General features: G+C 41.8%; 1 protein-coding gene across 1 annotated transcript in view; it reads left to right on the top strand.

The window, feature by feature from the left end:
* Window positions 1-14878, top strand: part of LOC137980494 (neuroblast differentiation-associated protein AHNAK-like) — a 21107-nt gene extending 6229 nt beyond the window's left edge. Inside the window, exon 6 of the mRNA XM_068827950.1 lies at window positions 2094-14878. Coding sequence (XP_068684051.1) covers window positions 2094-13549 — 11456 coding nt within the window. The 3' untranslated portion in view covers window positions 13550-14878. The remainder of the gene's footprint in view (window positions 1-2093) is intronic.
* Window positions 14879-15000: the final 122 nt, after the last annotated feature.

Raw genomic sequence — 15000 nt, forward strand, 5'->3', positions numbered from 1 at the left:
CATAAATCACGAAATGCACGAGCAGGTTCATACGATTTTTTATTTATTATATTCTTTACAAAATTACTCAAACGCGCTACTTTGTTCGTGCTCATTTTCTTCCAGTTTTGGGTTTAGTTTTCTTTCAGTCGCCCATATTTGCCAGACATTCAACTAGGTCTGTGAAGCTTTCAACGTGTTTTTGTTTTTCGCATTTTCTTTAAGTTGCTCAACGATGTTTTGGTTTGACAAAGCAAACCGACTGTCAGCCTTTTTTTTTTTTCACTTTGGTGTTCAAATTTGTCGCTTCCGCGGTGTTTCCATAGCAACTTCCGTATTGCACTCTATAACCTATTTATGCATTCGCCATTGGCCAATCAGAAACAAGATATTTTGTTGAGCATATAATAAGGTTTATTACTATATGTACTGACTGATGAAAAAATTCTCTTGCATTTAATGACAGGCTGGGTCCCAAAAAAACACCTTCGAGAATAGGTTGAGATTAAGTTTTTCAGGTGCTTTCCTTTTTAGCACAAACATGGGTTTAGGCAGAATATCATATCCACCATCCTCTTTTCGAAATTTAGTTGTCTTTAACGCTGTGTGAAGATTCTTCTCTCGAGGACGTATGACAACGAAAAATGCCTCTGCTGCCGGCGAATAAAGGAGGCGGTCCTGGACAGCTTGAACCCACTCACAAGGTCCATTATTCTGCTCAATTAAGTCGATCTGGAGATACAAAAAAGCTATTTCTCTCGACTTGGGGTAAAGCTGTGGAATGAGATACCATGACATATGAGGGATTTGCCAAAGAAAACATTTAAAAGGGTTCTTCGAACATCGCTTCTTAATATTCTGGAAAAAGAAGATATATTCATCCCTGTGATAACTAAGAAAGTTGGTCAAGCTGAATAATAATGTTTTCATCTTTACTACTATTTTCTTTTTGCTTTCTAATCCTACAACTCTATGTTACCTTCATAAGCATATAGATTTTGTAAATAGCCAATTTTCACGTAACCTGTGTTTCTAATCAGTTAGCGTAATATAGTTGCGTGCAAACTTGATGGCCTTTTTTAGTTAATAGATATTTGTTATTATTAAAAACTGAACTAAGGATATCAGATTTCCAGCATTTTCATTGGCTCGCCGGACACAGGCTATCAGTTCATATACCTGCTGTACCTGATATGGTCAAGGAACGCGTCAGCAATAAAGCGAGCTGAAAACATTTTTGAAGCTCTGAGAAAGAATGGCCGACCAAAGCCCTTTTCGACCGGAATTGACCGAGGCAGAAAGTCGATGCTTTAGTCGACAATAGACCTCTTTACAGTTGTGTGCTTAGTTACCTGGCCTTTAAATGAAAGTGAGGCTGGTGTTGACCTTGTTACGATACAGACCTCCCTCCTTTTCCCACGTTAATGATGTTGTTGTCATGCTAATAAGTAAGAATTTACATAAGAAAAGCAGTGAGGTTTCTATCAAAACAAGGTCAACTCCAGCCTCACTTTCATTCATGGGCCAGGTAACTAAACACACAACTGTGAAATGGACTATACTACCCCTAGGAACACCAAAGAAGAGTTATTGATCCTGGAGTTTTTAATAAAACAATTATTCTACTCGGGCTTGTTGGATATAAAATGATTATAACGAACGAGGCGCGAATCACTTCATATCCAGCGCGCCCTCGTAGAATAATTGTTGAATAATTAATCCTCGAGTAATTTGTATCGTTAATTAGTTAGATTAAGTGTTGTTATGTAACTTATTGTATTTTACGAGCTGTGTTTTTGCATGTGGCTTGCCCTGCCTCAATTAGCTTTTTCTAGCTATTTGCGGGGTAAGCCATCAACTAAGAATCATATTTAGCTGAATAAAGTTGTTGTTGCTGATCACCCGCATATCGTTTATCACGTTTTCATCCTCTACCCCAAATGATTTTTCATGATAGAATTTTAACGATCGCAACTTAATAAACTCCAAACGCTTTGTCGAATTTTGAATCACGTTTTCTGTTTCCCTTTCATGTCAAGATTTGAACACATACAAATACATTTCAAAAGACAACCAAATGTGTTTATATCACTTGTTTCTTTCTTCTCATGCAGGTGGATTTTTGGATGTCCCCGGAGGGTCAATAGAAGAATCCTGTAGTGTCGATGCAGCTCCATCTGTTGAGGCAAGCCCCCCAACAGTCCAGTTTGAAACAGTCCAAGGTGACGCCCCGACCCTTGGGCAAATGGGCTTAACTGTAACAGAGCCAAACGTTGGCACGACTAAGGCTCCATTGGATCTGTCTGAAGGAAACCTTGATATGCGCGTGTCTGGACCAAATGGACTTTCAAGTACTGATATTAGAGGTCCCTCGGTTGGTGTAGCGAATTTACCGTCGAAAAGAAAGAAGAGCGCGAAGTGCCTTTCCTGTACATCGAGTGGGGACGTGGATGAGCCCTACGGGAAACGTAGTGGCAAACAAGAGATCAATTTAGACGGGTCAGATGTCACAATAAGTGGAAAAGGCAAAATGACGGATTTTGAATCAAATGGATCAGACGTAAACAACGCTGAAAAATCAAAAACAGACCTAGAAGTAAATTCTTCGAGACCAGAACGTTACCTCTCTAATGACGGAATGCATAGCTTATCTGCCGGGGTAGATAAACCATCGAACAATAAGAAGATTGGAAACTGTTTTTCTTGTGTAGGTGGCACCAAACACGAAGAACCGTACAGAAAGAGAAGAGGAAAACCCGATCTAGATATAGATGAGAATAGCGGTTCAATAGAATTGAAAACGGGACAGAAATTTGATTTAAGTGGCTCTGGTCCTAATATCCCAGGAACAGAAAGCGAAGTTAAAACGAGGAAACTTGGATTTGGTGCATCTTCATCTGCTTCAGATTTCGATGTCGAGGACTCAAATCTAGACATAAAAGCCAGTAAACCAGACGTCGAACTGGATGTCAATGCTCCAGATATCACTTCACCCAAAGCGAAGTCCGATGTTGACTATTCTACGGGTAATGTACGCGATCTGAAGGAGCCATCTGCTCAGCTGAATTTGCCTCCGTCAAAGAGAAAGCATAGTAATTGTTTCACATGCTCAGGAATTGGTGATAAAGACGAACCTTACAGAAAGAGCCAAGGTAATACGGGGTACGCGTTGGATGGATCAAAATTCGATGCTGCCATGGAAATGAAAGACGTTTCTGGGCCTACTATTGGCACCAGTCGAGCGGATTCAGACGCACCGGATGCGGAGATAAAGGCAAGCATGGCAGCTCATGATGTTGGCCTGTCAACTGGTCAACCGCGAAAACAGGAGAAAAAAGGTAACGAACCATCTGCAGATTTAGGTTTGCGTTCTTCAAATAAAAAGAGAGAAAACTGCTTCTCCTGTGCAGGAGGTGTTGAAAAAGATGAACCATATACAACAACAAGAGGAGAGACTTCGTTTCATTTGAATGAGCCAGATGTCGACGAATCAATACATCCTAGCGGTAGTAATGCAGATATATCTGGACCTAACGTTGATAATCAAGGACTAAAAATAAATGTCGATAAGCCTGATCTTGAGATCGACGAACAAAATTTAGATTTGCCAAAACCTCAGGTTAATATGCATGGGGAAAAACCTCGTGTTCAAGGATTCAAGACCGATGCTTCAGGGCCTGGCAGTTATTTCAGTGGGTCGAACGTTGACACTTCTGCAGGAATGTCTGGACTTGAATTTGACATTTCTGAGAACAAACCCGTTGTTGCAAATGGCGAGGATATGGAAATTTCTGCAAAGGAATCAACAGCAGCTGTGAATGCAAATCTTCCCGAAATAGATGCACACGGAGAAATGATAAAAGCGGATTATCCATTGGAAATGGGTCCGCCATCCGTAAAGAAAAGGAGGGCAAAGTGTTTCTCCTGCGTTGGAGGTGTTGAAAAAGATGAGCCATATAAAACAACAAGAGGACAAACAACGCTTGATTTTAATGGATCTGAGGTTGATGGATCAATACGGCCCAGAGCTATCCATTCAGGTGTTTCTGTACCAAAAGGTGATACTTCGCAACTAAGAATGAAAGCTACACAACCGGATTTTGAGATCAACCAACTAAATACAGATTTATCTGGGCCACATATTGATATCCGCGGACCCAATAGTGGGGTTTCGAAACCTGACTTTGATGTCAATCGACCGAGCCTTGACATTTCGGCAGGAACATCTGGACCTGAATTGGACATTCCAGGATCAAGACCCATTGATGAAAATGGAGAGGAGCTAGATTTTGTTACTGGACCACCAAAAGCAGCTGTGAATGCCAATCTAGATGCACCCAAAGCCAGCACAAAAACAGAATTTTTAGGGCTGGATTTTGAATCGCCCGCAGGTCAATTGCGAGGTTCGAAGGCAACAGTTGACAGACCTTCTGCAGAATTTGGTTTGCCTTCCAGAAAGAAAATGGGAGCAAATTGCTTTTCCTGTACAGGAGGTGCTGAAAAAGATGAGCCATACAAAACAGCCAAGGGACAGACATCGTTCGATATGAAAGGACCTGAATTGGATGGATCTATGCGACCCGTCGATATTGATGCAGGTGTTTCTGAGCCTGAAGTAAGTGCTATTGGACCAAAAATGACTGTAGCTAAATCCGACAATGAAATCGATCAATTAAATGCAGATTTTTCTGTGCCTGGAATTGGTAAACAAAGACCCCATAATGGTGTTTCGGAACTTGATTTTGATGGCAGTCAGCCGGATCTTGACTTTTCTCTAGAAAAGTCTGGCCCAAACTTAAACATTGTTAACAACCGAGAAGATTTTGAAATTTCGGGAAGCCGACCAGAAGCAGCTTTGAATGCTAAACTTCCTGAGATAGATCAACCAGAAGCAAGAGTAAAAACGGATTTCTCTGGGCCTGATCTTGATTTTCCGGCTGGTCAATCACAAGGCCAAAAGGGAACAGTCCATGAACCATCTGCACAATTAGGTGTGCCCTCTTTAAAGAGAAAGAGAGCGAACTGTTTCTCTTGTGCAGGTAGCGCTGAAAAGGACGAGCCATACAAAACAGCCACAGGACAAACAACATTCGATTTGAGAGGACCCGACGTTAGAGAATCAGTGCAACCCATCATTGTCAGACCAGGTGTTTCTGGACCAAACGTGAATGTTGAAGGTGGACTAAACGTGAATGCTGCTAAACCCGACTTTGAAATCGACCAAGGAAAGTCAGATTTGGCTGGACCTCAAATTGATGTCGAAGAGCCTAACTTTGATGCTCTAGGTCCCAAAACCTTCGTTACAGGACCTGAAGTCGATGTTGCAGGGTCAAACGTTGACCTTCCCGCAAGAATCTCTGGACCTGAGTATGACATTCCTGAGAAAAAACCTGTTAGTGCAAATGGCGATAATCTGAAAATTTCGGCAAGGGAACCAAGAGCAGCTGTAAATGCCAATCTGCCCGAAATAGATGCACCTGAAGCAAGCATAGAAGCGGATTATTCAGCGACTGATTTCGACTTACCATCTGGACCACTGAAAGGCCCAAAGCCCACAGTTAAAAAACAATCTGCAGAATTGGTGTTTCCTTCCACAAAGAAAAAGAGAGCAAACTGCTTCTCTTGTGCAGGGGGTGCCGAGAAAGATGAGCCATACAAAACAACCAGAGAACAAACAGCGTTTGATTTAAATGGACCTGAGATTGATGGATCAATACAGCCCACTGCTGTTCATTCAGGCATTTCTGGACCAAAGGGCGATGCCAATGCACTAAAAAAAGTAGATATTGTTAAACCGGATTTTGAGAGCGATAGTCCAAATCCAGCTTTCTCTGGGCCTGGTGTTGATATCCGCGGACCAAACAATGATATTTCAAGACCTGACCTTGGTGTCAGTGAGCCAAACCTTGATATTTCTGCAGGAGCTTTGGAAGCAGGACTAGGGTCACAACCCGCGGTTAAAAATGGAGGGGAACTAGAAATTTCGACTAGACGACCAAAAGCAGATTTGGATGCCAACTTACCCGAAATAGATGCACCCGAAGGAAGAATTAAAACAGATTTTTCAGGGCCGGGTTTTGACTCGTCAGCTGGTAAATTTCGAAGCCAAAACGAAGCAGTTCATAAACCACCTGCAGAGTTTGGTTTGCCTTCCACAAAGAAAAAGAGAGCAAATTGTTTCTCTTGTGCAGGGGGCGCTGAGAAAGATGAGCCATACAAAACAACCAGAGGACAAACAGCGTTTGATTTAAATGGACCCGAGGTTGATGGATCAATGCAGCCCACTACAGTCCTTTCAGGTGTTTCTGGACCAAAGGGCGATGTGACTGGACTAAAAATAGATATTTCTAAACCGGATTTTGAGAGCGATAGTCCAAATCCAGCTTTCTCTGGGCCTGGTGTTGATATCCGCGGACCAAACAATGGTATTTCGAGACCTGACTTTGGTGTCAGTGAGCCAAACCTTGATATTTCTGCAGAAGCTTTGGAAGCAGGACTAGGGTCCCAACCCGCGGTTAAAAATGGAGAGGAACTAGAAATTTCGACTAGACGACCAAAAGCAGATTTGGATGCCAACTTACCCGAAATAGATGCACCCGAAGGAAGAATTAAAACAGATTTTTCAGGGCCGGGTTTTGACTCGTCAGCTGGTAAATTTCGAAGCCAAAACGAAACCGTTCATAAACCACCTGCAGAGTTTGGTTTGCCTTCCACAAAGAAAAAGAGAGCAAATTGTTTCTCTTGTGCAGGCGGTGCTGAGAAAGATGAGCCATACAAAACAACCAGAGGACAAACAGCGTTTGATTTAAATGGACCCGAGGTTGATGGATCAATGCAACCCACAACTGTCCTTTCAGGTGTTTCTGGACCAAAGGACGATGCCACTGGACTAAAAATAGATATTGCTAAACCGGATTTTGAGAGCAATCGTCCAAATCCAGCTTTCTCTGGGCCTGGCGATGATATCCGAGGTCCAAATATTGGTATTTCGAGACCTGACGTTTTTATCAGTGAGCCAAACCTTGATATTTCTGCAGGACCCTCTGGGGAAGGACAAGAGTCAACACCCGCGGTTAAAAATGGAGGGGAACTAGAAATTTCAACTAGACGACCAAAAGCATACTTGGATGCCAATTTACCCGAAATAGATGCACCCGAAGCAAGTATTAATACAGATTTTTCAGGGCCCGGTTTTGACTCGTCAGCCGGTAAACATAGAAGTCAAAAGGAAACAGTTCATAAACTATCTACAGAGTTGGGTTTGCCTTCCACAAAGAAAAGGGGAGCAAACTGTTTCTCCTGTGCAGGTGGTGCTGACAAAGACGAACCTTACAAAACAGCAAAAAGAGAGACTGGGTTTGATATCAAAGGACCTGAGTTTAATGGATTTAAACAACCCGGTGCCATGAGTGTGGGCATGAATAACCCTAAAGTTGACTCTGAGATTGAAGAACTAAGTTCAGATTTCTCTGGTCCAGATGTTGATGCTGATGTTCCAAGATTTCGTGGTTCTAATCCTGACCTAACGCAACTTAAAATCCGGGAAACAGGTGCTGGTGTTTCTGCGTCTTACAGCAGTGGAACAAAAATGGATGTTTCTGAGCCTAACATTGACGTCCAAGTTCCAAAGATCGGCTTTGATGAGGTTGACAATAATGTCAATGGAGCGGGACCCAAGGTTTCAGGACGGGAGTTTGACTTTGCAGGACCAAAATATATGCAGGCAGGGAAAGCAGACGTGAGATTAGATGCAAGTGTTAGAACACCAAAAGGGAAATCACTTACAAAAATGTCTGCACCAGATGATCCAGATGGAGAGGTAAGGGACCCGAAAGCTTCAGCAGATATGGCAGCAGCTGAATTAAGTCCGCCATCTGGGAAAGTTAAAGGTGCTAATTGCTTCTCATGTGCTGGTAGCCTTGATAAAGATGAGCCATATCGGAAGACAAAAGGAAAATACGAGTTTTCTTTACAAGGGCCTTACGCAGGCATGGAAGAATCAAGCTTTGTCGCTGGTACCTTCCCGTCTACAAGTGGTGGGACAAACCTTCATCTTCCAACGTTTGAGTCAACCCCATCGAAGATTGAACTTCCATCAGGAAGTACAGAGCTCGACCTGAAGACGCACCAGTTGGACTTTCCAAAAGACGTAGAAAATGGAACAATAGAAGTACGTGGACCGACCTTTTCACACAAGTCCCCTGAAATCCCCGGAGCTTCAACTGGGAAAGACGAAATTGAATTTGGTACCTGGAGACAAGACACAGACACTCATATTTCATTGGGCGAAGCAGACTGGGGCTTTTCTAATCTAAACATCCTAGGACCCAAAGAAACAATAGACCTTGACTTCAATCTGCCTGATACAGATTTACCAGCATTAAAACCTTCAGTTGACGAGACAAAGTTTGACAATGATGCACCCAAAGCCCAGTTTAATGCCAATATGCCAGATATCGGTGTTTCTACGAAGAAAACAAACGTTGAATGTGGTATAGATGAACTTGACAACAACGTAAGAGGACCTGATCCCGATCTCTCAGGCTTAGACGTTCCCACAACGAGGCCATCACTTGCTGTAAACAGGTCAGACATGGACATACCAGATATCCCCGTAGGTGACCTGAGCTATGAAGCCAATATGCCACATCTTAATTCTTCCGGGAAAGAAATAGACATTGGACTGAACCTTGATGGACTGGAAAAAGAACGATCCAATGGAAGGTTAGACATAGATGCAAATCCCCCAGGTGTAAGCATTCCAGAAAGAAAATCATCATTACAAGTGAAGGGGCTGGACATGGAAAAAACAGACCTAGATTATGATCTCGATATTTCAGAAGGCAAAGCACCTTTTGATTGGAAATTGAACAAATCGACAACGAACTTTACAGGACCTGATACCACTTTAGAACTAGATACTGAGCCCCTGGATGGCAAAATAATCACTGCTAATGACAGTAATCTCCAGCTTCAAAGTACTCCAGAGCCCCGTCCATTTGTGGATTATCAGGAGCCTAGAAGTCTTCAGCGCTATGATGAGATACGCCCCGACATGGAACTAAGGCTTATGTCACCAAGCCCTTCGGAAAAACCAGTCTTTAGCTCTGACCTTGACAGCAAAATGGACACCGAAAATAGTGGCAAGAGAATGTCTCTGATAAAAGTTGAAGAGAACATTGTTTTATGCTCAGCTTCTCTTAAAGAAGACGATACTCGCATGCAAAAAAGGACATTAACTCTAGATCGAGAAATAAATCAAAAAATTGAAATTGAATTTCCTGAAGGAAAGGGTTTCAACGAGAAAGGAAAGAGTTCAACTAGCTCATCTTCATCCACTTCTTCTGACAGCGATTCCGGAACGGAGGATAAGCCAAAGAAAAAGAAAAAGTTCCGGTTGTTCAAGGCATTCAGAAAAGGCTCAACGAGCTCAACATCTTCAAAGGGGGGTGAAACTAAAGAGAAAGGGAAAGGAAGGAAATCTTCAACAAGTTCATCGTCTTCTGTCGATAACAAGAAAAATGCAAAAGATCCATTAAGAAATTACGCTCTGTCAGGGAAGGTTACAGGAAAGGAAAATGCAGATCTGTTTTCATCGCTTGAAGACCCAAAAGTCGTGTGCCACAAAGACTTGCCAAAGATAGAGAATTCAGGGCGTTCACCATCAGACAGTGTACAGTACAACGACGAAAAGAAAGGCCAAGATTTACCAGCAGCAGAGGTAACCATGAGATCTACAGAACTTCCTGAAACAAACATCACCTTAGACCCACATACTCTGCACACTCCTTCTCTGTTAGTCTCAAACCTCGTCATGGACCAAGAGGACTTCCCGGAGACAAAAGATTTAAATCGTTCATCATCATCATCTAATTCCAGTGACGGTGGAGAACACAACGATGAGGAAAAAGCCCAAGATTTACCTGCGCCAAAATTAAAATTTATGAGTTCCACACAACTCCCTCAAAAAGATATTTCCTTTGAAGCTGGAACTGCCCTTAATCCCTCTGTGCAAGGCAAGTTGGATGAGGTTCATGAATCTAGAATTTCTACCAGCTCTTCTTCTTCTGATGAAGAGAGCGACAAAATGAGTGACGCTGAAGTGGACAAAGAGAAGTCAAAGCGAAAAAAGAAGAAGTGGCGACTATTTAAGTCACTGAGAAAAGATTCAACAAGCTCAGAATCTTCGAAAGAAGATGGAACGGAGACCAAGCAGCATGAGAGTAAAAAGGCGTCTTCAACAAGTTCGTCCTCTTCCAGTGATGAAAATGAAAGAAAAGAAGACCAAGTTCGAAAGAATTTTCATTTTGTAACGCCAATAAACAACGATCTCGGGGATTCCAGATCAAGCTACGGTGTCAGTGAACCAGTCAAATACAATCTTGAACACATAGCAATTCCGACAACATACTTTGCAAGTGCTGAAAAGAAAGAACCTGAACAAGTACCCACCGGCATTCCCACAGTCCTTTCCTTCACAGTGAACCAAGAAACTGAACTTAAACAGCAGGAAAGTTCGGGGAGCTCCTCTTCAGATGAAGAGGCGCCAGAGCTGTCTGTTGAAAATTCCAAAGCATCGATGCTTTATCAAGTGGAATACCTTAACAACCACCAAAAATATATCATAGAGCCTCATGAGGACTTCGCTGGGCCTGCAGCACATTATCAGGAGGATGGTGCTGGAATGGGTGTACCAAGCGTGGAGTCCAGATACCCAGGGTCTCTTAACAGAGGACAGACTGAACGGAAAAGTTCAACTAGCTCTTCATCTTCCTCAGATAAGGAAGTTTCCGAAAGAAAACATTCGCCTTCCACACATGACAATCGTCCTTCCTCTCAGGCAACTGTAGACGAACATCCAGTGATCGTAGTATATCGCTCCTTTAAAAGACCAGAGTTTGACAATGTTGGAACAACAATTGACGACCACCATGAACAACAAAATGTCGACATTCAGCACAGTGAACTACAAGATGAAGGACCTTACCATCTTGAATATCCGTTAAAAAACCCATCCAATGAAAAGGTCAGCGATTACCACGTAAAAGAAGACGATATAACACCCGTTGTTAAATTTAAACCCAACATATCTGTTGAGATAGCGCCTCAAGACAATGCAAACGTAGATGGAGGTGGTCGAGAAGACTTTGTATCAACTACAAAAGAAGGCCATGCTTCTCCAACATGGGACTTAAAATCACACACCTATCAAACCGTATACCATGTTACCCCTCCAGAAAAGCCCGTAATACATGGAGAGAGCTTTGAAATCCCAGAAGTCATGCCTACTGTTGTGCGTCGTTCTACAAAAAGAATCCTTCATGATGATGACCAAGAGGAGGATTGCCCCTTTGTTTCCATTAACATGGATGTTGAATTGAGTGAAGCAGCTAATGATTTTCAACTTGAATACCCCGAAACAAACGATGTCTTTGCCACCAATGAAAAAGTCAGCGATAACCACGTACAACAAGACGATATCACACCCGTTGTTAAATTTAAACCTAACATATCTGTTGAGATAGCGCCACATGACAATGCAAAAGTAGACGGAGGAAATCGAGAGGACTTTGTATCAACTGCAAAAGAAGGCCATGCTTCTCCAACATGGGACTTAAAATCCCACTCCTATGAAACCGTATACCATGTTACTGCTCCAGAAAAGCCCGACGTCATACATGGAGAGAGCTTTGAAATCCCAGAAGTCATGCCTACTGTTGTGCAACGTTCTACAAAAAGAATCCTTCATGATGATGACCAAGAGGAGGATTGCCCCTTTGTTGCCATTAACATGGATGCTGAATTGAGTGAAGCAGCTAATGATTTTCAACTTGAATACCCCGAAACAAACGATTTCTTTGCCACCAATGAAAAAGTCAGCGATAACCACGTACAACAAGACGATATCACACCCGTTGTTAAATTTAAACCTAACATATCTGTTGAGATAGCGCCACATGACAATGCAAAAGTAGACGGAGGAAATCGAGAGGACTTTGTATCAACTGCAAAAGAAGGCCATGCTTCTCCAACATGGGACTTAAAATCCCACACCTATCAAACCGTATACCATGTTACTGCTCCAGAAAAGCCCGACGTCATACATGGAGAGAGCTTTGAAATCCCAGAAGTCATGCCTACTGTTGTGCGACGTTCTTCAAAAAGAATCCTTCATGATGATGACCAAGAGGAGGATTGCCCCTTTGTTGCCATTAACATGGATGCTGAATTGAGTGAAGCAGCTAATGATTTTCAACTTGAATACCCCGAAACAAACGATGTCTTTACAACCAATGAAAAGGTCAGCGATAACCACGTACAACAAGACGATATCACACCCGTTGTTAAATTTAAACCTAACATATCTGTTGAGATAGCGCCACATGAGATTGCAAAAGTAGACGGAGGAAATCGAGAGGACTTTGTATCAAGTGCAAAAGAAGGCCATGCTTCTCCAACATGGGACTTAAAATCACACACCTTTGAAACGGTATACAATGTTACTGCTCCAGAAAAGCCCGTAATACATGGAGAGAGCTTTGAAATCCCAGAAGTCATGCCTACTGTTGTGCAACGTTCTACAAAAAGAATCCTTTACGATGACGACCAAGAGGAGGATTGCCCCTTTGTTTCCACTAACACGGCTGTTGAATTGAGCGAAGCAACTCATGATTTTCAACTTGAATACCCCGAAACAAACGATGTCTTTACCACCAATGCACACGCTTTGAAGATGACAGATGACGAATGGATAGTGTCTCACGCATTTGAAAAAGATAAACCAGACATCACAGCTTTAAAAGCTTCGTTTGATCAACCGAAAGAGGAACGTAGGCCAAGAACGAATTCCACGAGAAGCGAAGATGACAAAGCCACAACTCCTACTGAAAAGAGCTACAACGACAGCACAAGGCGACGATCCAACTCTAACTCTCGTCTCTGGGAGTTAATGCAGGGATATTTGATAGAGACGCCTGTGATGGACGACGATGAAAACGAAACCGACTCTGAGAAGACAGAAGAACCAAAAGCAAAGGAAATAGTCCACGAAGAAAAAGTCCACGAAGAAAAAGACAATTCGGAATCAAAGCTTGAGAGAACTGTGTTTCACGTGTCCCTAAAACCGACTAAGTTTGAAACAGTCAGTGTTCCCGTTCAAATTAGTGATCTAAACGAGCCTACCAACGATAACATTACTCCGACATTTGAGAGTGATGCTTCTCAAGTGAAAGCCCGCAATTTGGAATTCCACAACGACGATGACGATCCCTGGATGAGACATTACTCCAAAGGACTTCAGAAAGGTCAGCAGTACTCGTCATCTGCAAAGTCTCCAGAAAAAGAACTTAGTTCGACTCAAAATCGCGGCTTAAGCTTGTCTAAGGTACCACACGTCAAAGAATTAAGACCCTCAGCCCGTAAGGACAGACCAAGTTACTCTAGCGAAAGTCGAATCCAAACAGGGCAAGTAGTTTTCCGTGTTGGCACAGAAAAAAGTCAAGATGAAAAAAGCAACCAGGAGCCTGGAAGAGCATCTGTGAGCAGTTTACGTTCGTTTTGGGATAAATGAAAAAAAGCATGAACATTAAAACTTGCTGACTTATAAACGATCAGAAATAACATCATACTGACCCTCAGGGCGCCTGACCAAATTGCTTTTTAAATGCCTGCCATATGCAAATGCTTGGCGGAAAATAGACACGAAAAACGTACTCTCGATGGACAAATATATGTAATTTTAAGGCTTTCATTACGTCCAGACATTTATAACGTCTAATTACGTATATCAACCTAAAACTGGCCAGTCTTAAAAACTTGACAATACCCTACCCCTATCGGAACTATAGTTTCAGTATTAGTTATGCATATATGATTCTGGGACATTTTATTAACATTATTAACTTCGACTCTGACTGGGTATGAAGTTACTTACTTTATCACTTCACCATATTCTGACCGTGAAGTCCACTCGAAAATAAACTTAAGGTAAGCAAAAGAAAATAGGGCAATTTCTGTTTAACAGGTAATACTGAAAGAAATTTGCTTCGAGTAAACTTTAAGTATGCATGAATTTTTTCACGTAGAGGAAGTCAACTGCTACGTTGATTTTGTAAATACCAATTTTAGATGAAATAGAATAAAGAGATTTAACATTGCGTTAATGTGAAACGGCAAACAGGGAAATAAGATGCTCCTTACTTTGAAAACATGAATAGTTTCTTATTCTTATTTATCTCTCCCTTTTGAAAAGTTTCTCAAAATCTGTAGGCAGCAAGCGAGAATCTGGAGAATCAACGAGTTTCTTGATTTTTGGCAAAACCGCAAATTTCAGCTAGCCCGTCGTTTGTACGCAGCTGTTACAACATCTCTTGGGATTGGTTCAGAAAGCAATGGAGGTGTTTCCTATCTGTCGTTTGCTGTAAACTCGATGCCAAATCTCTCTAATGCGGTCTGAGGGTTACTTGACTGGCAATTAAAAGTAAGAATAACTTTGAATTAATTCCTGTGGCAATGACTTCAAAGGAGACGAGTTATAGCAGGGCCCGCTTTCAGCAAGCCCCGTTCTATTTTATATATTATATTATAATGTTCTACAGAAACATAATATCTTTTCCTTGTTTGTGATACCATTCGCAATAGAGCGTTGCCGTCGATCTTGACAAAAATTCATTTTCCGATATTTTAAAACCTAAGGATTATTGAAATATTTACCGGCAGCTAATTTTGTGCTGTTGATTATCAAGCGTGCGTTTGCATTCCAAAGTAAACGCTTCATTTACGAATTTCCCTTCATAAGCAGCTCTTCATTTACTTTTTTTAGATTTTAGTTTTATTCTGTGGTTGAGCCGAAGTGTGTTTTACACATCATAATAAACAAGATACACCTTACTTTATTTTACGTTTGATGTCATTCATTACTCTAAAAGTTGATCACCAAATACGAGCAACCTTCCAGAAGTGGAAAAAAGGCAAGGCGAAAATATTTTGTTAAATTTTCTTTTTGTTATCTAGACAAACCGG

The sequence above is a fragment of the Montipora foliosa genome, chromosome 12, assembly GCF_036669935.1.
Source record: "Montipora foliosa isolate CH-2021 chromosome 12, ASM3666993v2, whole genome shotgun sequence".
NCBI classification, from domain to species: Eukaryota; Metazoa; Cnidaria; class Anthozoa; order Scleractinia; family Acroporidae; genus Montipora; species Montipora foliosa.